Source organism: Oncorhynchus mykiss, chromosome 17 (assembly GCF_013265735.2).
Source record: "Oncorhynchus mykiss isolate Arlee chromosome 17, USDA_OmykA_1.1, whole genome shotgun sequence".
NCBI lineage: Eukaryota > Metazoa > Chordata > Actinopteri > Salmoniformes > Salmonidae > Oncorhynchus > Oncorhynchus mykiss.
Window position 1 is genome coordinate 34172583 of NC_048581.1, and position 27815 is coordinate 34200397.

The following is a 27815-nucleotide window of genomic DNA, read 5'->3' on the forward strand; positions in this document are numbered from 1 at the left end:
TTTTGCATATCAGCAATCAAGTTTTCAAGATCTATAACTTTAAAAATACAGAAATACAGCTGGTATGATGCCAAACATTTTGGGACTATATCAACAATGGACTAATAAAACAAATACCAAGAGTTTTTGGGTGGAGTGTTCCTTTAAAGGGAAAGTAATCTAAGAGTAACTGAAAATAATCAGATTAGTTACTGAGTTTGGTGTAATCCAAAAGTTATGTCACTGATTGAAATTCTGGACAGGTAACTAGTAACTAACACATTACATTTAGAAAGTAGCCTAACCTACCCAACCCTGTTCCCTCTGTCTCTCTGTGTGTGTGTGTGTGTGTGTGTGTTGTGTCCAAATGTGTGGCGTCCTTGGGATGCCAGTCCTTGCACTTCTGAATACAGGCTACCTCCTCGAATTCCCTACAGTGGCCTATAAACCCATGTTCATGCATCAAAAAAAGGCGAGGAGGACGCACAACCAACCAGTGTGAAGTGCAAGCTGTGTTATTTTCCACTGCGCAAAAAAAAAATCTAATTTCCAGTCAGTTTTCAATTTTTGGGTTCCAGGTGAAAGCCTAACCTGTGCTTCATAGCCCAAACGCAGGATTGTGGGGGTGAGGGTACCCGGTTGGGGTATCCATGTGCAAAGATGTCAGACGAGAGACAGGTGATGCGCTCTCTGCATGCATCCCGTCTTCAACAGGGGGAGCACAGCCACGGAACGTGCCGTCGAACAGCATGAGGTGAGGGATTCTTCCGCTCATCATTTCTAAGCAGAACAGGGACCGTGAAAGCAGCAGAGCGGAGATTTGAGCAGCTGTATCGTCCTACGGACACTTCAGACATCCTTTCACTCTAAAAGCGTTCTCTTCTTACCGACGTTGAATGACAAGACGGAATGGCAGGTGGACGTCGAGGACTTGTGGCCCCACAAAACACTTTTCTCGAGAACATCGTCCGACGATCCAATGGTAGGAATGTGTTCGTTTTTATTTTGTAGGAAGAAACACTGTGGATGATAGCCTATTGGCCAATCATTGAAAAACATGCATTTAATTATAGCCACAACTCCCAGGACAACTAACCCTCCATTGACACCGTTTTTAAACATTTTTGATTAGCCTATTTGATTTATACATGTATACAGCCAGCATGCTATGAAAATAATGATTAAACAATTCAAACTAATTGCATTTAATGGATGTTGTCTTTACAACAAACAACTCGAATGAATAGCTGTGTCTACCATTGGTATTCCTTACCAGTCACCTTTACTGCACCTATAAATAAACCAAAACATTCACTGTATTTCACATGATTTGCGCATTAAATAACTAAATTAGTAGATTAACATTTTCCTCTTGACATACTTATTCGATTCATGTTTTAAACCCACATTACAAGTGTTTTTCAGATAGTCTAGAATTTGTTGGTTTGTGGAGGCACCCAGACTTGTTGGGCAAAATGAATCCGTTGACTTATTCAGAAAGTGACATGCTTGCCACGGGAGCTTTTGTTTTGGTTAATTAATTTATCTGTTTTTAACACTGTTTTTTGCCTCTTGCTTTAACCACTTTTCTTTTTAACTTTTCAGTTTGGACATTATCACATAGACAGACAGGTATAAACAATGTTTTAAAGTAGTGTCATGTCCCCTTTATGTTCTTCCCCAAATCATCCGCCATAGACTTGTTTGTGTTCTGTAGACCCATTTTTCTTTTAATCACATATGTTGAATAGCTTCACCCTCAAATATTCCCTGCACTTGCTTTCCCAGTTTTCATTCCTGATACTATCCTATGTGGAATATTCTCTAGTAGATAAACTCCCTCCAGTTTCCCTACTGCTCCCCATGTTTTCAAGGCGTTGTGTCAGTCTTGTGAAACATTATGTTTGACATACCCAATGTCTGTGATGGTCTCGGGATGGTCTCATGTCGGGCTGTGTTGTCAATATGTATGAAGAATACATATTTTCTTAAGATAAGAGCGAGATTAAGTATACTGTAATGGGGGATTTAGGATCAGCGTTTATTGCCTTTTAGATCACAATGAATAAGATGACAGGGTGGACCTGATCCTAGATCAGCACTATTGATCTGAAACGCTTGAAACATCCATCCCCTGAGCGTGCAAGACAAGAGAGGAAAGCATCTTATGTTCTCTCTACCCCCACCCCATTATAGACACATAGGTTATGTATAATGGTTCCAAGACCACTTCACAAATGGGGTAGTCCCCGCTCATAGTTTGCTCAGAGTTTTTAGGAATGGGGCAGCTAAGGTCGAAGGGTAAAACACCCAGCTGCTTGAAATGTGCTGGCTCATCACCTAGAACTGGGCCATTTAATGACACTGTAATGAATGTAGTCTTACAAGTGACACCTCGCGATTAAACACAGCACCTTCTGAGGTCACTGCTACCGCTGTATCACTGCCTACCGAGCCAATGATAGACAATGTTATAATGATTGGCACCACTGCCCCAGCCAATGGTAATGTTAGTCAGGTTGCACTGAAACAGACAAGACCCCATTTACCAGGCTTAAAGTTGTGGTACAATGGATACCGGCGCCTGAATCTGTCCAATACTGAATCTGTTCAATACTACACAAGAGGGATTTGTGGTGTTGTATTGTGACCCCTTTAAACACTGTCTAAGATCCAACTGGTTCAATGTAGTAGATTTCTGCAAATGAAAAAGTATGAAATAATCAGGTTAATATTGACCGATAATATTGGCAGAGGATGTATTAGTAATATCGGCCGGGGTCTAGCCATAATAGAACTATCCTTGGTAAGACAACAGTGAAAGTGTTGGATTTTTCACTGTCACGTTTTCCCTCTTCTCTCAACCTTGTTGCAGTAGCCTCGGATTCAATTTCCACAACAAGTAAAACATCTTTGCCAATATGCTGTATATCATCATGGCAAAGCTTCAGATGCTTCCTTTCACCTGCTTCTATAGTGGAGTTCGACATGTATTTCATGTCCAATAAATTCTACATTCACATACTATAGTTGGCAGTACATATTTAGAAGTATGGTTCAAACGTACTAAAATACCTCACAATTGTAATAGCTGTGTCCTCAGCCGTGTTTTGGGTTGCACTTTATTTTACAGTGCGCTAATTTGTCTGCCTGATATTTATCTAGATAGAAAATAGATGTACGATGTGTAGATGGTAAGTTATTACTCAACAATATGCCGTAATGCTCAGCATTACAGTAACACTTGGTTTTACCTAACTCTAACTTGTTAGCTGACTACCAATTTTGATTAAACATTTATTTTGATATATTTATTTTTATAATATAAGGTACAAAACACAATCAACATCAATATTACAATAATGCAACATCTATGTAAACATACCCGGGTTAGCCAAAAGCTAATTTGTACCCATAGTCCCAGGGCAGGTAAGTAAGGGCAGTTACACAGCCACAATACACATACTCACTAAAACAATACAAAATACCAATACATTACATCCAATAATATATCATTCTAACAACAACATATTCGTAATAAAAAAAAACTATCATCAACTGTCATCTTACACACGAGGAACCACAGATAACTTATGTGTATAGCTTTGGATAGATTTGAGCCATGTTTTCAAATTAAATGTAAAAGTACAATAATGATTTCATGAAATAAAGACATGCCTATAACCTTATAACGTCCAAGTCAAATAATGAGTTACCAGACAGTTAATAGTGCTGTAGTAGTTTCTATCAGTTCTTTCTGAAAAAGGTTTCATGTTGTTTTCCCTCCCTGGGCAGATACCAACTTTGTTCTGGGCAATGCCCAGATTGTGGACTGGCCCATTGTGTACAGCAACGACGGCTTCTGCAAGCTCTCCGGTTACCACCGTGCTGAGGTCATGCAGAAAAGTAGCACCTGCAGGTACTTATGACTGCATTATGGCACCACTGATTTTGTGGGTCAGCATTTTGTTTCACTGACAGCAATACAGTACAGTACTCTATACAGTAGAGTATAAATACAGTATATCTACATGAACATATAAACATATCGGGCTGGTTTCCTGGACCCAGATTAAACCTACACCTGGATTTAAAGGGGCAACCTGCATTTGCTACATCCGTTTTTATATTTAAATGATAATATATACCCATTGTTACTTGAATATAACTTATAGATGCCTCATTAGCTGTTCAAATGTCATACCCCATCAGAACCCAAAATAAAAGCTTTTTTTACTCCTTTGTTTGTAAAGATTCTTATTGTAAACAAACACTGTATAGCCTCAAAACATGGTAAAAACAATCATTTTAATACCCCAGATGGTCAATCTTTGTATCCATAGCGCTGTCCATGAATTTGAGAGTGGTAAAATTTCTCTAAGCCCCATCCCATAGCTTATTAACCAAAAACAATGGCAGGGTGCCCGCTTTATTGTCTGAACTGCAGATTGCCCAATTTAAAGGCATACTCAATGGAAAATATATAGTAAAAGGGATTTTTATTCCAGGAATAGGCTTAATCTGGGTTCGGGAGACTGGCCCATAAACGTATAAACACACAGTACATTCTATACATTAGTAATCATATTGTTACTCCAATACAAATAAGACATAAGCTGACAATGTTTGTTCCATGCAAATTCGGGTTATTTCAGTCTACAGCAGTCAAGTGTTTTGGAATGGGAGAAAACGCTATAGGCACTAAGGAATTCAAATGTGCCTCTGTCAATTCAACATGACATTCGCCGTGAACAGTGCTTATGCAGATGGCTTAACCATGATATTTGTGAGCCGCAATGTTTTTCGTGAGGTCTTTGTAGCTTGGATAATTCGTTTCAAGGATCCGAATGTATTATCCAGTTTTATTTGTGTTGTATGTGAATTAGCACCAACAATGCCATTTTCAGTTTCATGTATGGGGAGCTCACAGACAAGGAGACGGGTGGGAAAGTGCAACAGACCTTTGAGAATTATGAGATGAATTCGTTCGAAATCCTCATGTATAAGAAGAATCGTAAGTGTTTCTTTGCTCTCTGTTGATTGAATCATGTCGAATGTAATTGCTACATCAATTACTTATGAGATACATTAGAATATGAACAGATATCATGACATAATTTTGTGTTTCCTACAGGGATGCCGGTGTGGTTCTTTGTAAAGATTGCTCCTATCAGGAATGAGCAGGACAAGGTGGTGTTGTTTCTGTGCACCTTCAGTGACATCACTGCGTTCAAACAGCCCATTGAGGATGACTCTGTGAAAGGTTGGCGTGACACTGAGTTTTAGACAATCTAAGGAAGATTCTAATGAGGACAGGATCAAGCTGAGGATAGTAGATACAATTGGTTTTGGAGAGCTACAAATGTGGTTTGCTGACATTATTGAGAGAAATACCACAGTGCAGCATTTCACATTACGACTTCCATTTTTGTCTGATAATTTGAGCCAGTGATGTTGGACTTTCTCATAATTCCGAATCAACCACTAGCTAGCCCTTGTCTTTAGGCAGTTCATGTAGACCTGAAAGAGATGGATAGGTATATGCATATGGTAATAGTTGCATTTGCCATCTAATAAGCTATGAAGCATTTCTGCAATACTGAGTACACCTATCAAATCTTTTAAGATTTACAGATTTATAGATGTGCCAAATTCAGACTGAATTTAGCTCTGTGTCACATTTGTTGAAATGCAGCATGATTCCGTCTTGATTTCAAGGCTAAAGGGAGTGGATATGGGTTGATTTGGTGTTCCACATTTCTTTGACTCTGTCATTCAGGATGGGGTAAATTCGCTCGACTCACACGGGCTCTGACCAGCAGCCGGGGAGTGTTGCAGCAGCTGGCGCCCACCGTCCACAAGGGCGAGAACGTCCACAAGCACTCTCGTCTGGCTGAGGTAGAGTGTGTGCCTCTGTCCCTGTTGATAAGCACTCATCCGCCTAAGTGTTTCTGGAAGGAGCAACCGTCTCATATTTCCAAGCCCGCTTCTGTTTAGCTTCAGATGAAATGCCTAATCCTGTCCCCAAACTCACTCGCTACTTCTGAGATAAATTAAGTGTGTCTTTCAGTTCCCAAGCAGTTGACCGCAAGCCCTTGGCCACCTGGGCAACTGTAACTCTGCAGACAGACACAACTCTAATATGAAGGATCACTCTATATATAGTCCTGACCATAAACCCTTATGGCAGAAGTCCCCAATTACATTCAGCTGTGGGCTTGAGCGCATGGTCGGGGGGCAGGAACATAATTATAAATTATTTGTACACTGCAAATTGACCGCAAGAAGCTGAAACAGATATAGTATTTGACAAATAATTTGTCCCGTGGGCAGCCCATTGGGGAACCCTGTCCTATGACCTTTGCTGTGGAGTTGTGTAACCTAAATGTACATTTACATTACTCATTTAGCAGACTCTCTCATTCAGAGTGACTTACAATCAGTGCACTAACTTACAATCAGTGCATAAAAGGACCGAGATGTCGACAAGAGCAGGATTCAATTAAGTCTGCCTCAGCAATGTTTGACTTGTTTACGGACTCGATTATTACTGTACACTCTTTTTACTCTGAATAATGGAGCCGTCTATGCTACTGTCTACAGTGTATATGCCATACTGCAATGCTGGTTTGATTGAATAATCCTTAGTCCTCTGAAAATCGCGAAGGCTAGAAATAAAGCCTCTAGTCCTCTGATATCCCAAGGGGACTGACTGTTTGGGTAGATATCTCCTCTGACATCTTCTGGGACTAGTCCAAGATGTCTTACCACCACCATCTTCTAGCAACATCCTGTTTCTTGAAAAATAGTGGAAAAGCTAATTGTGTTTAGATGGTCAGATAAGGTGCTCTGTTTACTAATGGGGAGATGTGATTGCTAGCTTAGGTAAAACAAAATGGCTACCATTTGTTTATTTGTTGATCCTGGAAAGTCCCATCAATTTATTAAAAAAATATGTGAGGGAGAGAGGAATTCCACTCTTATTTTGTATGTTATATTGATTGGGATAGAGAGATATGTCACACTATCCAAGAGATACCGAGAGATGAAATCAAGGCAACACTAAACTGTCTTTGTGTGGTCCAAAAGATGACAGAATGTGGTCATTATATTGCCATGACTTACTATTTTATATTATGAGTGTTATGTCAAAGTTATCGCTCTCATACAATAAGAGCCATTGTCATAACAAACTAAAATGTTGTCATATTTTTTGTGTACACTAAGTAAAAATGCACACATGGAATGGTGAATAGCAGGAGCAACAAATTACACACTGGTCCAATTCAGTGTCAGCCTGGTGGAACCAGCCTGATCGCGGTCACGATTCTACTTAGCGATCAGGCTGGTTCCACCAGGCTAATTAAGCTGCCAAAACATTGACTCATTCGTGACTCGTTACCAACCGTTTCTTAACCAAACTTAGGTCCTCCAGCTGGGCTCAGACATCCTCCCGCAGTACAAGCAGGAGACGCCTAAAACTCCTCCCCACATCATCCTCCACTACTGCGCCTTCAAGACCACCTGGGACTGGGTCATCCTCATCCTGACCTTCTACACAGCCATCATGGTGCCCTACAACGTCTCATTCAAGGTCTAAACTCCATTCAACTACTCACTAACCCTAACCCTTACCCTTACCTTAACCCTAACCTTAACCCTAACCTTAACCCTAACCTTAACCCTTACCCTAACCTTAACCCTTACTCTAAACTCCAAACCGAACCTCAGCAAACTGTTTATTTTTAATTTTTACTCTGTTTGTGTGTATTTTATTGACTATGTACCAGCTGTAAATTGCCACTCAGGGATAACTTATATTCATTTTCTACTCTACTACTTAAATAATAAAGATTCTCTACTCTACTACTTAAGTAATAAAGATTCTCTACTCTACTACTTAAGTAATCAAGATTCTCTACTCTACTACTTAAGTAAATATTCTCTACTCTACTACTTAAGTAATAAAGATGATCTACTCTACTACTTAAGTAATAAAGATTCTCTACTCTACTACTTAAGTAATAAAGATTCTCTACTCTAATCCTCCAGACCAAGCAGAACAACGTCACCTGGCTGGTGGTGGACAGCATCGTGGATGTCATCTTTCTGGTGGACATCGTGCTCAACTTCCATACCACGTTTGTGGGGCCAGCCGGAGAGGTCATCTCGGACCCCAAACTGATCCGGATGAACTACGTCAAGACATGGTTCGTCATCGACCTGCTCTCCTGCCTGCCGTACGACGTCATCAATGCCTTCGAGAATGTTGACGAGGTCAGTGGTTTGTTAGTTAACTGGGGTCTGTGTTTGTGGATGGATGGATATGGATGAAGACACACAGACAGACACACAGACAGACACACACATTGTTTTATGGATCTGGAAAGCTCACCACATCGTTGACTCTTGGAAAGCTCACCACATCGTTGACTCTTGGAAAGCTCACCACATCGTTGACTCTTGGAAAGCTCACCACATCGTTGACTTTTGGAAAGCTCACCACATCGTTGACTCTTGGAAAGCTCACCACATCGTTGACTCTTGGAAAGCTCACCACATCGTTGACTCTTGGAAAGCTCACCACATCGTTGACTCTTGGAAAGCTCACCACATCTTTGACTCTTGGAAAGCTCACCACATCGTTGACTCTTGGAAAGCTCACCACATCGTTGACTCTTGGAAAGCTCACCACATCGTTGACTCTTGGAAAGCTCACCACATCGTTGACTCTTGGAAAGCTCACCACATCGTTGACTCTTGGAAAGCTCACCACATCGTTGACTCTTGGAAAGCTCACCACATCGTTGACTCTTGGAGAGCTCACCACATCGTTGTAGCGTAATACAGATATGTATATACTGTATTCTATTCTACTGTATCTTAGTCTATGCCGCTCAGACATTGCTCGTCATATATTTTATATGTTCTTAATTCATCCTTCCTTTACTTAGATGTGTGTGTATTGGGTATATGTTGTGAAATGGTTAGATATTACTTGTTAGATATTACTGCACTGTCGGAGCTAGAAACACAAGCATTTCACTACACCTGCAATAACATCTGCTAAACATGTGTAGGTGACCAATAAGATTTGATTTGATTTGACACAGACTGTGGAATTGACTATGACCGCTATTCACAACTAGTTTGGGTTTTGGTTCAACAACACAACCCCAAGCTCGGTTTACTGAAGCGAAGCGCCTCTCCTCAGATAAATTAACTCAAGCGTTATTCTTAATTTACAGCAGACTTCAAGTGTCGCTTCAGTGCTGGGAATCTTCATCTGCACTGATGAAAGCTCACATAGGGAGAGTCATTTTGAGTCCGTTTGAATTATTTGTGACTTGAAATGTCTCTAGGGATTTCACGTCCCATCCATAGGGACTGCTGGCGTTGGCCAAGCTTTTGAGCGATAATGGGACTAAATGCTCTGTGATACTACCAGATTCTTTAGAAAGGGCTTCTTGACTATAGGGCCTGGATTCAAATAATCACATATCACAGATTTTTGACAGTTATTTTTGCCGAGGCTTTTTTTTTACCCATTGTCAGTTGAAATCCCAGACTGTAAAAACGTACTATTACTTTGAATCCTGTTTTTAAACTCTGTAAGCAGGAAGTCGCCCCACTGTGTATGATGTCATATTGCTGAGCATACCTTTAACCTCTGTGTTCACCATTAATCACTCTACAATACAGTCCTACCCACAGCCAGCTGAGTCATATCAAATTGAAACAGAAAATAGATATGACTGAATAACACCAGAAATGTGCATGTTTTGGTTCAAAACAATGATGTGGATGACACCGCTTTCTGAATGGTACTCTAATACAACTTCTCAGCAGTAGAAATGTCATCCCCTGCAGTTGCCTAATGGTTGCCTTAGAGTTGCCAGATAAACCAGAGATTTAAACAGCATCAGACAACAGGGTTGCTGGGGAATACTGTGAATAGAGGCTGAAAAGTCAGAGAAGATCCTTCTAACATGTTAAAAAAGAACACAGGAGTTGGAGGCTGGTGAAACAGCAAATTTTTCTGATGCCTCTTCGAGACATTCTGTAGTAAAACACACTGGAAGCAAACTTGACACAGAGGCCTTTGTAGGATGGCCCAGATCGTCTTGATTCACGCGCTAGTCTTGATAACCTTAAAGCAATCAATAGATGCTGCAAGTGATACCATTCTAACCTACGCCCAAGTACAGTATTATCAGCATAAAAATAACTCTGTACTACAGAAGGCACAGATAAAGGTCAATATTACATTTAAATAATGGATAAAAAAGTGCTTCAAAGGTCAAACAACAAACATAGTTAGCCAATTATAGCTTAGCTAACAAGTCAAAACACTGCTTTCGGCCTTAAACTTTGGGCATTGTAACTTAGAACCAAAACAAAAGTGCAGAAACCACCATTTTTTCTTCTCCAAATCTCCAGTGTTATGTACTGTTGTGTTGTCTGCCTGTTGTTGTGCGAAGGGTGGTGTGCCAAAAGATTATAGCACCCCCCACAAAGCCTATGGGCGCTGCATGTGCCTTTGCTGCACTTGTCAATGCCAGTTATCCTTCCTTTTCAGTCGGTGCTGTGCCTCATATATAAACACGGTGCAGCTAGCAACCATTCTGCTCCTCTGAAGTGACGGCTTTCAGCACAGTGGCCTTGTTTGTATCCAATGACAATTGTAGGGAGACATTCAAGTTGCCACAGGGACACATTTGAGCTTTTTGTTTTTTTCTCGGCTTAGAACGAAGCAGAGCTTCCTCTCTCCCTTTCATTGAGGAGATGTGTTTATTGTCGTTGAACGTAATTGCATTATGAATGTGTCCCTGGTGAACTGAAAATTGCTCGAGGCAAACGTGAGCAGAGGCTAGTGAGCTTACATAAACCGCACTGCATTATGTTTGTCTTAAGTACTAAATGTAGATTCACCCTTTCGGGAAGAGTCAGGCCCATGCATTTTGCATCTCAGCCTCTCTGTACAGTATGCCACACTAAGTCTTAAATGTTTTAGGGAATCTAGATTCGATGAGCAGTTAGTTTCACATCACATCACATTTTGACGTTTGAAGACACCAAGAGCTTGATTCAAATTGAGCATGCAGAAGAGGGTAATGGGACTTTTGTTAAAGCCGCATACTAGGGACTCATTCACTCATTCAGTACTCATTCACATACCGTTATCGGAGTAAGATCCTGGAACATTAATTGTGGGTGCCTGCTCCGTGCCCATCTATGAAAACAAAAGTAACCCCTGGCTAAATTAATTCCGATACTGTACTTTCCAGAGGTTGGTCCAGGACCCAAATAACCGTTATTCTGTCACATGGCAGTGTGGAATTCTTCACTAATCAAGCTTCTGTAGCAAAGTTATGTTTTGTAGAAGTAGCATGTTGTAAAACATACCCTCCAGCTATTATTTTATTTTATAGATAATGGCATTGTACAACACAACAGGGAACCATGGTACCAAATACATATGCAGGATGCAGGTACAGTGCTTTAGGGAGTTGAGTTCCACAGGGTTCACTGTTGGGACCCTTCCAGTTTATCTTTTTTTTTTTTTTTTTTTTTTTTTACCTTTATTTAACCAGGCAAGTCAGTTAAGAACAAATTCTTATTTTCAATGACGGCCTGGGAACAGTGGGTTAACTGCCTGTTCAGGGGCAGAACGACAGATTTGTACCATGTCAGCTCGGGGGTTTGAACTCGCAACCTTCCGGTTACTAGTCCAACGCTCTAACCACTAGGCTACCCTGCCGCCCCATCTTTAATCAATGAATGAACAGTTAGTAAAATAGTTAGAACCATGAACAATGGATAATTGGCATGTTAGTAAAGCTCTACTTTTCATTCTCTCTCTTAGCCTAACCATGCCCCTCTTCTTTTCTACCCATCAGGGCATCAGCAGTCTCTTCAGCTCCCTCAAAGTGGTCCGTCTGCTCCGCTTGGGCCGGGTGGCCCGTAAACTGGACCACTACATTGAGTACGGGGCCGCTGTCCTGGTCCTGCTGGTGTGCGTCTTTGGCCTGGCTGCCCACTGGTTGGCCTGCATCTGGTACAGCATCGGCGACTACGAGGTCATCGACGAGAACACCAACAGTGTGAGGATGGACAGCTGGCTCTACATATTGAGCGAATCGGTGGGGACACCGTACCGCTTCAACGCCAGTGGCTCTGGGAGGTGGGAGGGCGGGCCTAGCAAGGACTCAGTCTACATCACTTCCCTCTACTTCACCATGACCAGCCTGACCAGCATCGGCTTCGGCAACATCGCCCCCACCACCGACGGAGAAAAACTCTTCGCTGTGGCAATGATGATGATCGGATGTGAGTAAGAACCCTAACCATTAACTTTTACTGTCGTCAAAGGAGGTTGGTAGGGGGAGACATAGGAGGACGGGCTCATTGTAATAGCTGGAATGGAATAAATTGAACCTCATCAAAACCATGTTTGATACCTTGTCACCGATTCCAGCCATTACGATTATATCTCCGCCCACCAGCCTCCTCTGACTGCCATATTATCTTTATGAAAAACACAATTGACGTTTCATTAAGAAATATCATGCCAGATGTGTCCCTTGCTTCTTCAGGGAGAAGTATTGTTAACAGGCCAGTATGTCTCTGAATCCTTGATGAATTCAGTAGAAGATAGCATGATGTTTAATGCACTTACTATACAACTCAATCACAGCTAAATGTACCATTAAGTTATTCCAGATAAATGCTTGACTGAAGCATTTATGAACATTGTGACGGTTCTAATCAGTTCCCGAAAAGACACAGGTTTATTATGAACAAGCCAGTTTGTTTAATTTTGTGCTGTGAAGATTGTACATATCTAAAGGGGATTTTCAAATCCTTTCATCCATTTTGAGCTGGCAAATGAGTGATTCATCGCGTGCCCATGGTTACAGGATTACTCCTTCTACAGGAGATGCGATTGACACAGTTTTGTCCCGGGTCCTATTGTGGGACATTGCATTAGCTTTTCATAGAACCCTGTTGTGATTTTAAATTGCATTCTCAATTGCAACGCAGGCCTCAAGATTGAGGAATGTGATCGATTGCAGAAATGAAAAGTTCTTATTATCTTCATTATCTACCTGGAAATAGACATAAAATGTAATAGGACTGGGGAAACTGTGGCAGGCATCATCAGTTTGCGTGCTAGTGTCATACTTGAAGTTTGCCTGTATAAAAAGTTTCTTTCACATGACTATGGATAGACCAGTAAACTTCAACATCCCTGTGATGTAACACAGTTGCGAAATAATGAGGCATGCGTGATCTGCACCTTTCAACTACTATTCCACCCCAGAATGCATTGCTGACCATTTAGTATACGTTATGATCCATACTGACTTGTGACTTGGTATCAATTTCTGAGTGTGAATCAAAACCACAGCCTGGTGTTCGAAGCGTCACTCTCCAACCAACAGACCCTAATTTTATTAGCTTCAATATTAGAATACATACTGTACACTGTAAGGGTTGTTGAAACATGGGGGGGGGGGAGGTTATCCAGCTCAGGAAATCAATTTGAGTAAAAAAACACCACGCAATGTTATGTAGTTAAATTATAACATACATGGTACAACCTGAATAACTAAGTGAAGCGGTTTTGGGATTTTTTTTTCACATCACACAGCATTGTTGTGTTTGTGTTGCAGCAGCAGATGAGGGGGAGTATACAGAGGTTTGCTCAGCACCTCGGGGAGAGACTGGCACTGCCCAGGGATGACAGTGATGCAGGGTGGCAGGTGACAGTGGAAGCGAGAGTGACAGGGGGGCATGGGGGGGTCATGCTGCTATTCCTCAGTGGTGGGAAGACAGTCTGCCACCCACAGCCTGGAAGCTGGACAGAAGCTTAGTCATGCAATATGTTGCCAGTTGAGTCGCCTGCCAGTGTGTGTGTGTGTGTGTGTGTGTGTGTGTGTGTGTGTGTGTGTGTGTGTGTGTGTGTGTGTGTGTGTGTGTGTGTGTGTGTGTGTGTGTGTGTGTGTGTGTGTGTGTGTGTGTGTGTGTGTGTGTGTGTGTGTGTGTGTTATGGGTGGGATTTCGTTTGTGTCTTGGTCTGTTTGTGAGGGAGTGTGTGGTGTATTTTCTGTATCTGTGTTTGAGCAGTCATAATTGTGTTGGGGGATCCTTTGCATGGGGTGATGTAAGTTTCCTTTATCAATCAGTCTTCCAGATAGATGACACAGACACAGGAACCTTGGTATAAAACTCTTTAGTAATAAAATGCAATTGCAGATATAGATTCGCATACAGAATATATCAGTAGTCTATAGTCAAGATCTGTGTGTCGAAACAGAAGACAACACTCTTTATACAACCTACCGTCAATCATACCTTAACATTGTTGCATTGGATTGGATACAAAGTATCTAAGATGAGAAAAACATGTCTAGACTATCTCGGCCTTGAGCCTGTGTGACTATCAGAAGGTGCAGGCAGTTCTCAGCCAGGGAACAAAATAGGTACAGCTCTATTTACCCAGTACTTTTCCATCATTGCTCATTGAAAGCATACAAAGGTTATCGCATATATACAGTAATCATGGCATTGGTGTAGCCACACACCTGACCCCCAGGGTAAACCCCAACAATTGTGTAAACTGTCGCCATAAAACACAGAGATCCGCTCACCCCGTTGCATTTTGGCGGTGTCCAGAGCTTATGACACGGCGGTTGTTCCTGGCTGTCACGGTGGTCTTGTCTCAGTGCAGCCAGCCGTGTCATACCCTTCTGTGTCCTCATACGCACGCCAACCCTCTTCTCCTGCTTCTCTCTCTCCCACACGGCTTGTTAACTGATTATTTACACGGAGTAAACATTAAGAACACCTGCTCTTTCCACGACAGACAGACCAGGCAATCCAGGTAAAAGCTATGATCCCATATTGATGTTAAATTCACTTCAATCAGTGGAGATGAAGGAGAGGAGACAGGTGAAAGGAGGATTTTAAAGCCAAGAGACAATTGAGACATGGATTGTGTATGTGTGCCATTCAGCGGGTGAATGGGCAAGACAAAGTATTTAAAGGAAAATGCATCATACAGGGGTGATTTCTGTACTTTAAAAGTTACACATTTTGAAAACCTGATTGCTGATAAGCAAAACATTTTGGTACTAAATCAACAATGGACTAATTAAACAAATACCAAAATGTGGTTTTTGGGTGGAATTTGAACGGGGTATGGTAGTAGGTGCCAGGTGCACCGGTTCGTGTCAAGAACTGCAACGCTGCTGGGTTTTTCATGCTCAACAGTTTCCCGTGTGTATCAAGAATGGTCCACCGCCCAAAGGACATCCAGCTGACTTGACACAACTGTTGGAGGCATTGACGTCAAAATGGGCCAGCATTCGGTTCCATGCCCCAACGAAAAGAGGCTGTTCTGAGGGCAAAGGGGGGACGGGGGACAACGGGGGGTGGGGGGGGGGGGGGGGGGGGTACAGGACTCAACCCATTCTGAAAATAAATATGAGCTAAATCAGGTAGGCTTGGCTGAAGACAATGGGTATTATGCATCAGAATTGTGATGCCAATGTAGTGCATTGAAATACATTTTATGAGCCCATATGACCCACTGATACAATCCTTGTGCCAGTTTATACTGATTCTGAGTTGTCAGCAATTGAAAAATTGCCAAGTAGAACATTTGTTTTGGCGCTTGGCACCCAGGGCCAGTACAGGATGACAGGGGACCACTTAGGTAGGTTGACTGACATCCTGCCTACCCCTAAAAATAAGTTTCAATGGAGATTCTGATTCATGCAACTGCCACTATAGGCACTAAAGATTTTGACCTTTTGGTGTAAATCACAAGTTAGCTGGTTCAAATCAAATCAAATTGTATTGGTCACATACACATATTTAGCAGAGGTTATTGCGGGTGTAGCGAAATGCTTGTGTTCCTAGCTCCAATAGTGCAGTAGTATCTAACAATTCACAACAATGCACACAAATCTAAAAGTAGAATAATGGATTTAACAATAGAAATATTAGGACGAGCAATGTCGGAGTGGCATTGATACAGTAGAATGTAAAACAGTATATACATATGAACTGATCAAAGCAGTAAGTTTAACATTATTAAAGTGACTAGTGTTCCATTATTAAAGTGATCAGGGATTCCATGTCTATGTATATAGGGCAGCAGCCTCTAAGGTGCAAGGTTGAGTAACCGAGTGGTGCCCGGCTAGTGATAGCTATTTAACAGTGATGGTCTTGAGATAGAAGCTGTTTTTCAGTCTCTCGGTCCCAGGTTTGATGCACCTGTACTGACCTTGCCTTCTGGATGATAGCGGGGTGAACAGGCCCTGGTTCGAGTGGTTGATGTCCTTGAAGATCTTTTTGTCCTTCCTGTGACATCTGGTGCTGTAGTTATCCTGGAGGTTAGGCAGTGTGCCCCCGGTGATGAGTTGCCATATCCGGCAGTGATACAGCCCGACAGGATGCTCTCAATTGTGCATCTGTAAAGGTTTGTAAGGGTCTTAGGGGCCAAGCCAAATTTCTTCAGTCTCCTGAGGTTGAAGAGGCGCTGTTGTGTAGGTGGACCATTTCAGATTGTCAGTGACATGTACACCGAATAACTTGAAGCTTTTCACCTTCTCCACTGTGGCCCCGTCGATGTGGATATGGGCGTGCTCCCTCTGCTGTTTCTTGAAGTCCACGATTAGCACCTTCATTTTGTTGACGTTAAGGGAGAGGTTATTTTGCTGGCACCACTCCGCAAAGGCCCTCACCTCCCTGTAGGCTGTCTTGTCATTGTTGGTAATCAAGTTGGAGGCGTGCTTGGCCACACAGTCATGGGTGAACAGGGGAGTACAGGAGGGGCCTGAGCACACAAACTTGTGGGGCCCCTGTGTTGAGGATCAGCAAAGTGGAGGTATTGTTTCCTAACATTGGGGCGGCCCGTCAGGAAGTCCAAGACCCAGTTGCACAGGGCAGGGTTCAGCCCAGGGCCCGAGCTTAATGACAAGCTTGGAGGGTACTATGGTGTTGAAGGCTGAGTTATAGTCAATGAACAGCATTCTTACATAGGTATTCCTCTTGTCCAGATGGGATAGGGCAGTGTGCAGTGCGATGGCAATGGTTCAAGCCTAACACAAGTCCTGGGGAATATACGATCACAGGGGATGTTTTGGACTCGTATTGTCTCACACAACCAGCAGACACATTCGGTGTCAATGATCTAGAACAAAAGCTCTGGGCAACATGCAATTCCAACCCTAGCACACGCGCACACACACACACACACTCCTCACTCTGACAGTTAGCTACCTGCAGCTAAAGCCCAGCTTGCTCCCTTATCCAAGTGTCACCAAAGAGAGACCCTGTGCTTGACGGCAAGCCCTAATGGTGATCACTCCCCCCATGAGGCAACATTTGGAGTTGAGAAGTAGTGAGAGTTTGTGCCTTCAGGGCAAGGTGATTACACTGTGAGGAATGACTGTGTGCGAGCCAGCCTGGAATAAGCCCCAGACATGAGCTAAGTGGCTTGTCAGCTAGCTCTGGGTTTAATTTAGATTTAGGAGTCACACTTAATGTGTTGCACGGACAATCAAACACACTGAGTGTTAGGACCACTGCATGGTACTAGATTTGTGGGAAGTTGTTGCCATGGCAACCAATGTCCAGGTAGACCATTTTAGCTCATTACCGTAGTAATTTGTGAATATCTTAACAATCTAAAATTACTCTAAATCTGCTGTGCCTTATTACTTGGACTGATTTTTTTATTGATGCACTGAGTACCTGAGACTACTTCTTGAGCCGCCTCAAAAATCCAATGGTAAAAATAGATGATCCCTATGAAAGCACCTGGTTTGGCAGACCACACACAGCATAGTTTCACTACCCCAGTTTCTCATAGCCCCAAAGTCTGGTTACATTTCCACTAGTTAATGTGAAGAATGTCACATGTAGAGGGTTCCACTACTGTAAAATAAGAACTCGAATTGACCTCAGAATCTCAGATCCTCAGTGAGACCAATGCCTGCTTTAATTTTCCAGTACACAGTACCAGTCACAAGCTTGGGCACACCTACTCGTTCAAGGGGTTTTCTTTATTTGTACTATTTTTACATTGTAGAATAATAATGAAGACATCAAAATTATGAAATAACACATATGGAATCATGTAGTAACCAAAAAAGTGTATATATTTTATACTTTTATATTCTTGAAAGAAGCCACCCTTTGCCATGATGACAGCTTTGCACACGCTTGGCATTCTCTCAACCAGCATCTTGACGTAGTCACCTGGAATGCATTTTAGGTGTGCCTTGTTAAAAGTTCATTTGTGGAATTTCTTTCCTTCCTAATGCGTTTGAGCCTATCAGTTGTGTTGTGACAAGGTAGGGGTGGTATACAGAAGATAGCCCTATTTGGTAAAATACCAAGTCCATATTATGGTAAGAACAGCTCAAATAAGCAAAGAGAAACGACAGTCCATCATTACTTTAAGACATGAAGGTCAGGTTATGTCGATATAGGACTTGTTTTACTGTGGATATAGATACTTTTGTACCTGTTTCCTCCAGCATCTTCACAAGGTCTTTTGCTGTTGTTCTGGGATTGATATGCACTTTTCGCAACAAAGTACGTTCATCTCTAGGAGACAGAACGCGTCTCCTTCTTGAGCGGTATGACGGCTGCGTGTCCCCAAGACACGCAGCCCTCATTCTCAAATGGAAGAAGTTTGGAACCACAAGAACCACTCTTCCTAGAGCTGGCTGCCCGGCCAAACTGAGTAATCAGGGGAGAAGAGCCTTGGTTAGGGAGGTGACCAAGAACCCGATGGTCACTCTGACAGAACTCCAGAGTTCCTCTGTAGAGATGGAAGATCCTTCCAGAAGGACAACCATCTCTGCAGCACTCAGAAGCCACTCCTCAGTAAAAAGCACATGACAGCCCACTTGGAGTTTGCCAAAAGGCACCTAAAGGACTCTGACCATGAGGAAACAAGATTCTTTGGTCTGATGAAACCAAGATGGAACACTTTGGCCTGAATGCCAAACGTCACGTCTGGATGAAACCGGGCACTGCTCATCACCTGACCAATACAATCCCTATGGTGAAGCATGGTGTGGTAGCATCATGCTGTGGGGATGTTTTTCAGCGGCAGGGACAATAGTCAGGATCGAGGGAAAGATGAACGGAGCAAAGTACAGAGAGATCCTTGACATTTCTTCTGATAACTGAATGATCCAGCTTAGTGTAGGTTGTCAAGACAGTCCCAAGCTGTTGCATTTAACAGGAGTCAACAGTATACTGTTGCATTTTTATCCCAGGCGGCTACCCATAATTCAGTTGTGTGGCTTGATCAGACAGGTCTATTTGGCCCGTCACTCATCACTGCTGTGCTGGAAAAATGACACAGACATTTTTAGCCCAGCCTAATGCCTCTGAGCGTCACCCCATTGTGTATCTGACAGGCCCTCTTTCGTCCCCCTGACTGTTTACCTGTTGTGCTCGCTCGCCGCCTCTGCGAGGATCGATTGCGTCAACAAGAACACCACAACTTCAGTAATATAGTCAGGTCATCTACCTTCTAAAACGTCCTTTGCAAGGTTGCATAATATCCCCTATAACAATTATGATGACCCCTTGGTTATAATAAAGCCAGGGATTATGGTGTGCCACCTGAACGAATGAAAACAAGCACTATGTTTCACTTCCCTTGAAAATGGATGCCACCAGTGTCACTAATGGTTGACAGGACCTCTATCAATTTCTCTGACCCTGCTGTGAAGGAGTGGGACACTGGCAGGGGAATAGGGTGACACATTGTCAGGCAAAGTGCTGACATGGGTATGAATTGTGAGAGCCAATATTGATTGGCTAGCTGCGGGATCGAGACACAGAATGAGCGATGGCTGATTGGTTAGCAGTCAGTGGGAAGTGAGAGAGAGCGTGACACCATTTGTGTTTACAGACCATCTCCAAAAGCCCATTATGACCAATGGAGGGATAATGTCCATGGAGAAGAAGATATGATAAATGTAACATGCCACTGTTGTTTTGTTACACTCGTCGCTGCATTTGCAAGGGCGCATAATGATGTTTCCAAGTTATGACTGTGAATATGGGGATATTATTGTGATAGATTTACAGACTGTCAAGAATGGTTCCTTTGGGTCCCTAGTGCTCTGTTCTTTCACAATTAATAATACACTGAACAGTCTTGTCACTGGAAAAATGCTAATAAACTCAAAACCATTATACTCACCAGCTCATCATTTTAAGGGTCCCTTGGAGTGTTTGCTAGAATCCTTTAGTTGACACATTTACAGTACGCCATATTTGCCAGTACATTGACCACACTCTTTCTTGGTCTTTTCCAGCACTCCTGTATGCCACCATCTTCGGTAACGTGACTACCATCTTCCAGCAGATGTACGCCAACACCAACCGCTACCACGAGATGCTCAACAGCGTCCGCGACTTCCTTAAGCTCTACCAGGTGCCCAAGGGCCTCAGCGAACGCGTCATGGACTACATTGTCTCCACGTGGTCCATGTCTAGAGGCATCGATACAGACAAGGTAACGCAAACGTTGTACAAACCTTCCATACCATTTTGTTACCATCTCACAGTATGCATCTTTATTTTATGGCTAAGTTGGTCTGTGAGAGGAAGCAAAAGTTATGCATCACCATGGATATTACTGGTATGTGTTGGTGGTATTATGTTATCGTTGTTATACCATTATTATACATTTATTATAATTGTTATTATATTGATACAATTTATTAGGGATGAAATGATTTACCGATACTCATCGGCCCCCGATTCAAATCTTTAAGATATGACTGCATCAGTCCTCGGACCCCATACCGATCCAAATGTAACATGCATTGGTCAGAAAATCAATTCAAACGTTACGAACCGCCGATTCACTAACATTTTTTTCTCATATTACTTTCTTTTTACCTTCCAAAACGACCTCATATTTTGTGACAACTGATGTGTCCGCTCCTTCAGTGTCAAAATAAAAGCGCGTAACTGTTGACAGTCATTGATCTACAAGTCATTTTGCATTCCGAACAACCCCAGGGAATATCAGTAGCGTAGTCAAACTGCACACTGTGCCCAGCTTCGTGCGCTGACCAAAGCGAGGTAGAAGGCCTGTTCCTGATCTTGCACATCTGTGTTCGGATGCTAAAATGGCTTGCGTGAAATTAGGGTTTATTAGTTGAGTGACAACCTATTGTGTTTTAACTAGAATAAAAGTAAGCTACCAGAAACATAACTCTCATCTAGATATACAGTGCCTTGCAAAAGTATTCATCCCGCACTTGGCGTTTTTCCTATTTTGTTGCATTACTGTTACGGTGCGTGAATGAGGACCCAAAAGCGAATTAACGTAAACAGAACTTCTTTAATAACAAAACATAGGTAGGCTCAGATGGACCGGCAGATTCCGACAGGACAGGACAAGGTTGCAGCAAACATGACGATAATCTGGTTCAGGCATGAAAAACACAAACAAGAATCCGACAAAGACAGGAACAAAAACAGAGAGAGATATAGAGGACTAATCAGAGGGAAAAAGGGAACAGGTGGGAAAAGGGGTGACGAGGTAGTTAGGAGGAGACAAGGAACAGCTGGGGGAAAGAGGGGGAGAAAAGGTAACCTAATAACGACCAGCAGGGGGAGACAGGGTGAAGGGAAAGGACAGAAACAAGACACAACATGACAATACATGACAGTACCCCCCCACTCACCGAGCGCCTCCTGGCGCACTCGAGGAGGAAACCTGGCGGCAACGGAGGAAATCCTCGATCAGCGCACGGTCCAGCACGTCCCGAGAGGGAACCCAACTCCTCTCCTCAGGACCGTACCCCTCCCAATCAACTAGGTACTGATGACCACGGCCCCGAGGACGCATGTCCAAAATCCTACGGACCCTGTAGATGGGTGCGCCCTCGACAAGGATGGGGGGGGGGGGAAGACGAGCGGGGGCGCGAAGAACGGGCTTGACACAGGAGACATGGAAGACCGGGTGGACCTTCTTAAGGGGAAGGTTCTGAGTGGAGAGCCAAACTCTCTGACCGCGACAATATCTAGGACTCTTAGTTCTACGCTTATTAGCAGCTCTCACAGTCTGCGCCCTATAACGGCAAAGTGCAGACCTGACCCTCTTCCAGGTGCGCTCGCAACGTTGGACAAAAGCCTGAGCGGAGGGGACGCTGGACTCGGCGAACTGAGATGAGAACAGCGGAGGCTGGTACCCGAGGCTACTCTGAAAAGGAGATAGCCCGGTCGCAGACGAAGGAAGCGAGTTGTGGGCGTATTCTGCCCAGGGGAGCTGTTCTGACCAAGACGCAGGGTTGCGAAAAGAAAGACTGCGTAAGATGCGACCAATAGTCTGATTGGCCCGTTCTGCTTGACCGTTAGACTGGGGGTGAAAGCCGGAAGAGAGACTGACGGAAGCCCCAATCAAACGGCAAAACTCCCTCCAAAATTGAGACGTGAATTGCGGACCTCTGTCCGAAACGACGTCTGACGGAAGGCCATGAATTCTGAAAACATTCTCGATGATGATTTGTGCCGTCTCTTTAGCAGAAGGAAGCTTAGCAAGGGGAATAAAATGAGCCGCCTTAGAGAACCTGTCGACAACCGTAAGAATAACAGTCTTCCCCGCTGACGAAGGCAGTCCGGTGACAAAATCTAAGGCGATGTGAGACCACGGTCGAGAGGGAATGGGAAGCGGCCTGAGACGGCCGGCAGGAGGGGAGTTACCGGACTTAGTCTGCGCGCAGACCGAACAAGCAGCCACGAAGCGACGCGTGTCATGCTCCCGGGTGGGCCACCAAAAACGCTGGCGAATGGAAGCAAGCGTACCCCGAACGCCAGGATGGCCGGCTAACTTGGCAGAGTGAGCCCACTGAAGAACGGCCAGACGAGTAGGAACGGGAACGAAAAGAAGGTTCCTAGGACAAGCGCGCGGCGACGGAGTTTGAGTGAGTGCTTGCTTTACCTGCCTCTCAATTCCCCAGACAGTCAACCCGACAACACGCCCCTCAGGGAGAATCCCCTCGGGGTCAGTGGAGGCTACTGAAGAACTGAAGAGACGAGATAAAGCATCAGGCTTGGTGTTCTTAGAGCCCGGACGATAAGAAATCACGAACTCGAAACGAGCGAAAAACAGCGCCCAGCGCGCCTGACGCGCATTAAGTCGTTTGGCAGAACGGATGTACTCAAGGTTCCTATGGTCAGTCCAAACGACAAAAGGAACGGTCGCCCCCTCCAACCACTGTCGCCATTCGCCTAGGGCTAAGCGGATGGCGAGCAGTTCGCGGTTTCCCACATCATAGTTACGTTCCGACGGCGACAGGCGATGAGAAAAATACGCGCAAGGGTGGACCTTGTCGTCAGAGAGGGAGCGCTGAGAAAGAATGGCTCCCACGCCCACCTCTGACGCGTCAACCTCGACAACGAACTGTCTAGTGACGTCAGGTGTAACAAGGATAGGTGCGGATGTAAAACGATTCTTGAGGAGATCAAAAGCTCCCTGGGCGGAAACGGACCACTTAAAGCACGTCTTGACAGAAGTAAGGGCTGTGAGAGGAGCTGCCACCTGACCGAAATTACGGATGAAACGACGATAGAAGTTCGCGAAGCCGAGAAAGCGCTGCAGCTCGACGCGTGACTTAGGGACGGGCCAATCAATGACAGCTTGGACCTTAGCGGGATCCATCTTAATGCCTTCAGCGGAAATAACAGAACCGAGAAATGTGACGGAGGAGGCATGAAAAGAGCACTTCTCAGCCTTCACAAAAAGACAATTCTCTAAAAGGCGCTGGAGGACACGTCGAACGTGCTGAACATGAATCTGGAGTGACGGTGAAAAAATCAGGATATCGTCAAGGTAAACGAAAACAAAGATGTTCAGCATGTCTCTCAGGACATCATTGACTAATGCCTGAAAGACAGCTGGAGCGTTAGCGAGGCCGAAAGGAAGAACCCGGTATTCAAAGTGCCCTAACGGAGTGTTAAACGCCGTCTTCCACTCGTCCCCCTCCCTGATGCGCACGAGATGGTAAGCGTTACGAAGGTCCAACTTAGTGAAAAACCTGGCTCCCTGCAGGATCTCGAAGGCTGAAGACATAAGAGGAAGCGGATAACAATTCTTCACTGTTATGTCATTCAGCCCTCGATAATCTATGCAGGGGCGCAGGGACCCGTCCTTCTTCTTAACAAAAAAAAACCCCGCTCCGGCGGGAGAGGAGGAGGGGACTATGGTACCGGCGGCAAGAGCTACAGACAAATAATCTTCGAGAGCCTTACGTTCGGGAGCCGACAGAGAGTATAGTCTACCCCGGGGGGGAGTGGTTCCCGGAAGGAGATCAATACTACAATCATACGACCGGTGTGGGGGAAGAGAGGTGGCCCTGGACCGACTGAACACCGTGCGCAGATCGTGATATTCCTCCGGCACCCCTGTCAAATCACCAGGCTCCTCCTGTGAAGAAGAGACAGAGGAAACAGGAGGGATAGCAGACATTAAACATTTCACATGACAAGAGACGTTCCAGGAGAGGATAGAATTACTAGACCAATTAATGGAAGGATTATGACAAACTAGCCAGGGATGGCCCAAAACAACAGGTGTAAAAGGTGAACGAAAAATTAAAAAAGAAATGGTTTCGCTATGATTACCAGAAACAGTGAGGGTTAAAGGTAGCGTCTCACGCTGAATCCTGGGGAGAGGACTACCATCCAGGGCGAACAAGGCCGTGGACTCCCTTAACTGTCTGAGAGGAATGTCATGTTCCCGAGCCCAGGTCTCGTCCATAAAACAGCCCTCCGCCCCAGAGTCTATTAAGGCACTGCAGGAAGCTGACGAACCGGTCCAGCGTAGATGGAACGACAAAGTAGTGCAGGATCTTGAAGGAGAGACAGGAGTAGTAGCGCTCACCAGTAGCCCTCCGCTTACTGATGAGCTCTGGCTTTTACTGGACATGAAGTGACAAAATGACCAGCAGAACCGCAATAGAGACAGAGGCGGTTGGTGATTCTCCGTTCCCTCTCCTTAGTCGAGATGCGGATACCTCCCAGCTGCATAGGCTCAGCACCCGAGCCGGCAGAGGAAGATGGTAGTTTTTAAAAAAAATTTATTTCACCTTTATTTAACCAGGTAGGCTAGTTGAGAACAAGTTCTCATTTGCAACTGCGACCTGGCCAAGATAAGGCATAGCAGTGTGAACAGACAACACAGAGTTACACATGGAGTAAACAATTAACAAGTCAATAACACAGTAGAAAAAAGGGGAGTCTATATATACATTGTGTGCAAAAGGCACGAGAAGGTAGGCAAATAATTACAATTATGCAGATTAACACTGGAGTGATAAATGATCAGATGGTTATGTAAAGGTAGAGATAGAGATATTGGTGTGCAAAAGAGCAGAAAAATAAATAAATAAAAACAGTATGGGGATGAGGTAGGTGAAAATGGGTGGGCTATTTACCAATAGACTATGTACAGCTGCAGCGATCGGTTAGCTGCTCAGATAGCAGATGTTTGAAGTTGGTGAGGGAGATAAAAGTCTCCAACTTCAGCGATTTTTGCAATTCGTTCCAATCACAGGCAGCAGAGAACTGGAACGAAAGGCGGCCAAATGAGGTGTTGGCTTTAGGGATGATCAGTGAGATACACCTGCTGGAGCGCGTGCTACGGATGGGTGTTGCCATCGTAACCAGTGAACTGAGATAAGGCGGAGCTTTACCTAGCATGGACTTGTAGATGACCTGGAGCCAGTGGGTCTGGCGACGAATATGTAGCGAGGGCCAGCCGACTAGAGCATACAAGTCGCAGTGGTGGGTGGTATAAGGTGCTTTAGTGACAAAACGGATGGCACTGTGATAAACTGCATCCAGTTTGCTGAGTAGAGTGTTGGAAGCAATTTTGTAGATGACATCGCCGAAGTCGAGGATCGGTAGGATAGTCAGTTTTACTAGGGTAAGTTTGGCGGCGTGAGTGAAGGAGGCTTTGTTGCGGAATAGAAAGCCGACTCTTGATTTGATTTTCGATTGGAGATGTTTGATATGGGTCTGGAAGGAGAGTTTAGAGTCTAGCCAGACACCTAGGTACTTATAGATGTCCACATATTCAAGGTCGGAACCATCCAGGGTGGTGATGCTGGTCAGGCGTGCGGGTGCAGGCAGCGAACGGTTGAAAAGCATGCATTTGGTTTTACTAGCGTTTAAGAGCAGTTGGAGGCCACGGAAGGAGTGCTGTATGGCATTGAAGCTCGTTTGGAGGTTAGATAGCACAGTGTCCAAGGACGGGCCGGAAGTATATAGAATGGTGTCGTCTGCGTAGAGGTGGATCAGGGAATCGCCCGCAGCATGAGAAACATCATTGATATATACAGAGAAAAGAGTCGGCCCGAGAATTGAACCCTGTGGCACCCCCATAGAGACTGCCAGAGGACCGGACAGCATGCCCTCCGATTTGACACACTGAACTCTGTCTGCAAAGTAATTGGTGAACCAGGCAAGGCAGTCATCCGAAAAACCGAGGCTACTGAGTCTGCCGATAAGAATACGGTGATTGACAGAGTCGAAAGCCTTGGCAAGGTCTATGAAGTGATGTAGTGATGCGGAGAGGGGGGCAACGGAGAACGCGAGCTCCTTTCCACGAGCTCGGTGACGAAGATCAACCCGTCGCTCAATGCGAATAGCGAGTTCAATCAAGGAATCCACGCTGGAAGGAACCTCCCGGGAGAGAATCTCATCCTTTACCTCTGCGCGGAGACCCTCCAGAAAACGAGCGAGCAAAGCCGGCTCGTTCCAGCCACTGGAGGCAGCAAGAGTGCGAAACTCAATAGAGTAGTCTGTTATGGATCGATTACCTTGACATAGGGAAGACAGGGCCCTGGAAGCCTCCTCCCCAAAAACAGATCGATCAAAAACCCGTATCATCTCCTCCTTAAAGTCCTGATACTGGTTAGTACACTCAGCCCTTGCCTCCCAGATTGCCGTGCCCCACTCACGAGCCCGTCCAGTAAGGAGAGATATGACGTAGGCGACACGAGCAGTGCTCCTGGAGTAAGTGTTGGGCTGGAGAGAAAACACAATATCACACTGGGTGAGGAACGAGCGGCATTCAGTGGGCTCCCCAGAGTAACACGGCGGGTTATTGATTCTGGGCTCCGGAGATTCGAAAGCCCTGGAAGTGGCCGGTGGATCGAGGCGGAGATGGTGAACCTGTTCTGTGAGGTTGGAGACTTGGGTGGCCAGGGTCTCAACGGCATGTCGAGCAGCAGACAATTCCTGCTCGTGTCTGCCTAGCATCGCTCCCTGGATCTCGACGGCTGAGTGGAGAGGATCCGAAGTCGCTGGGTCCATTCTTGGTCGGATTCTTCTGTTACGGGGCGTGAATGAGGACCCAAAAGCGAATTAACGTAAACAGAACTTCTTTAATAACAAAACATAGGTAGGCTCAGATGGACCGGCAGATTCCGACAGGACAGGACAAGGTTGCAGCAAACATGACGATAATCTGGTTCAGGCATGAAAAACACAAACAAGAATCCGACAAAGACAGGAACAAAAACAGAGAGAGATATAGAGGACTAATCAGAGGGAAAAAGGGAACAGGTGGGAAAAGGGGTGACGAGGTAGTTAGGAGGAGACAAGGAACAGCTGGGGGAAAGAGGGGGAGAAAAGGTAACCTAATAACGACCAGCAGGGGGAGACAGGGTGAAGGGAAAGGACAGAAACAAGACACAACATGACAATACATGACAATTACAAACTGTAATTTTTATTTGGATTTCATGTAATGGACATACACAAAATAGTCCACTTTG

At 44.4% G+C, this 27815-nt stretch overlaps 1 protein-coding gene across 1 annotated transcript in view; it reads left to right on the forward strand.

Annotated features, from left to right (window-relative positions):
* Positions 1–493: 493 nt before the first annotated feature.
* The window catches only part of LOC110493775 (potassium voltage-gated channel subfamily H member 1), a 60609-nt gene continuing 33287 nt past the window's right edge, over positions 494–27815 (forward strand). Inside the window, exons 1-9 of the mRNA XM_021568248.2 lie at positions 494–961; positions 3775–3898; positions 4887–4993; positions 5114–5242; positions 5759–5877; positions 7406–7573; positions 8032–8256; positions 11880–12309; positions 20337–20536. Of these exons, the coding sequence (XP_021423923.1) occupies positions 889–961; positions 3775–3898; positions 4887–4993; positions 5114–5242; positions 5759–5877; positions 7406–7573; positions 8032–8256; positions 11880–12309; positions 20337–20536 (1575 nt within the window). The 5' untranslated portion in view covers positions 494–888. The remainder of the gene's footprint in view (positions 962–3774; positions 3899–4886; positions 4994–5113; positions 5243–5758; positions 5878–7405; positions 7574–8031; positions 8257–11879; positions 12310–20336; positions 20537–27815) is intronic.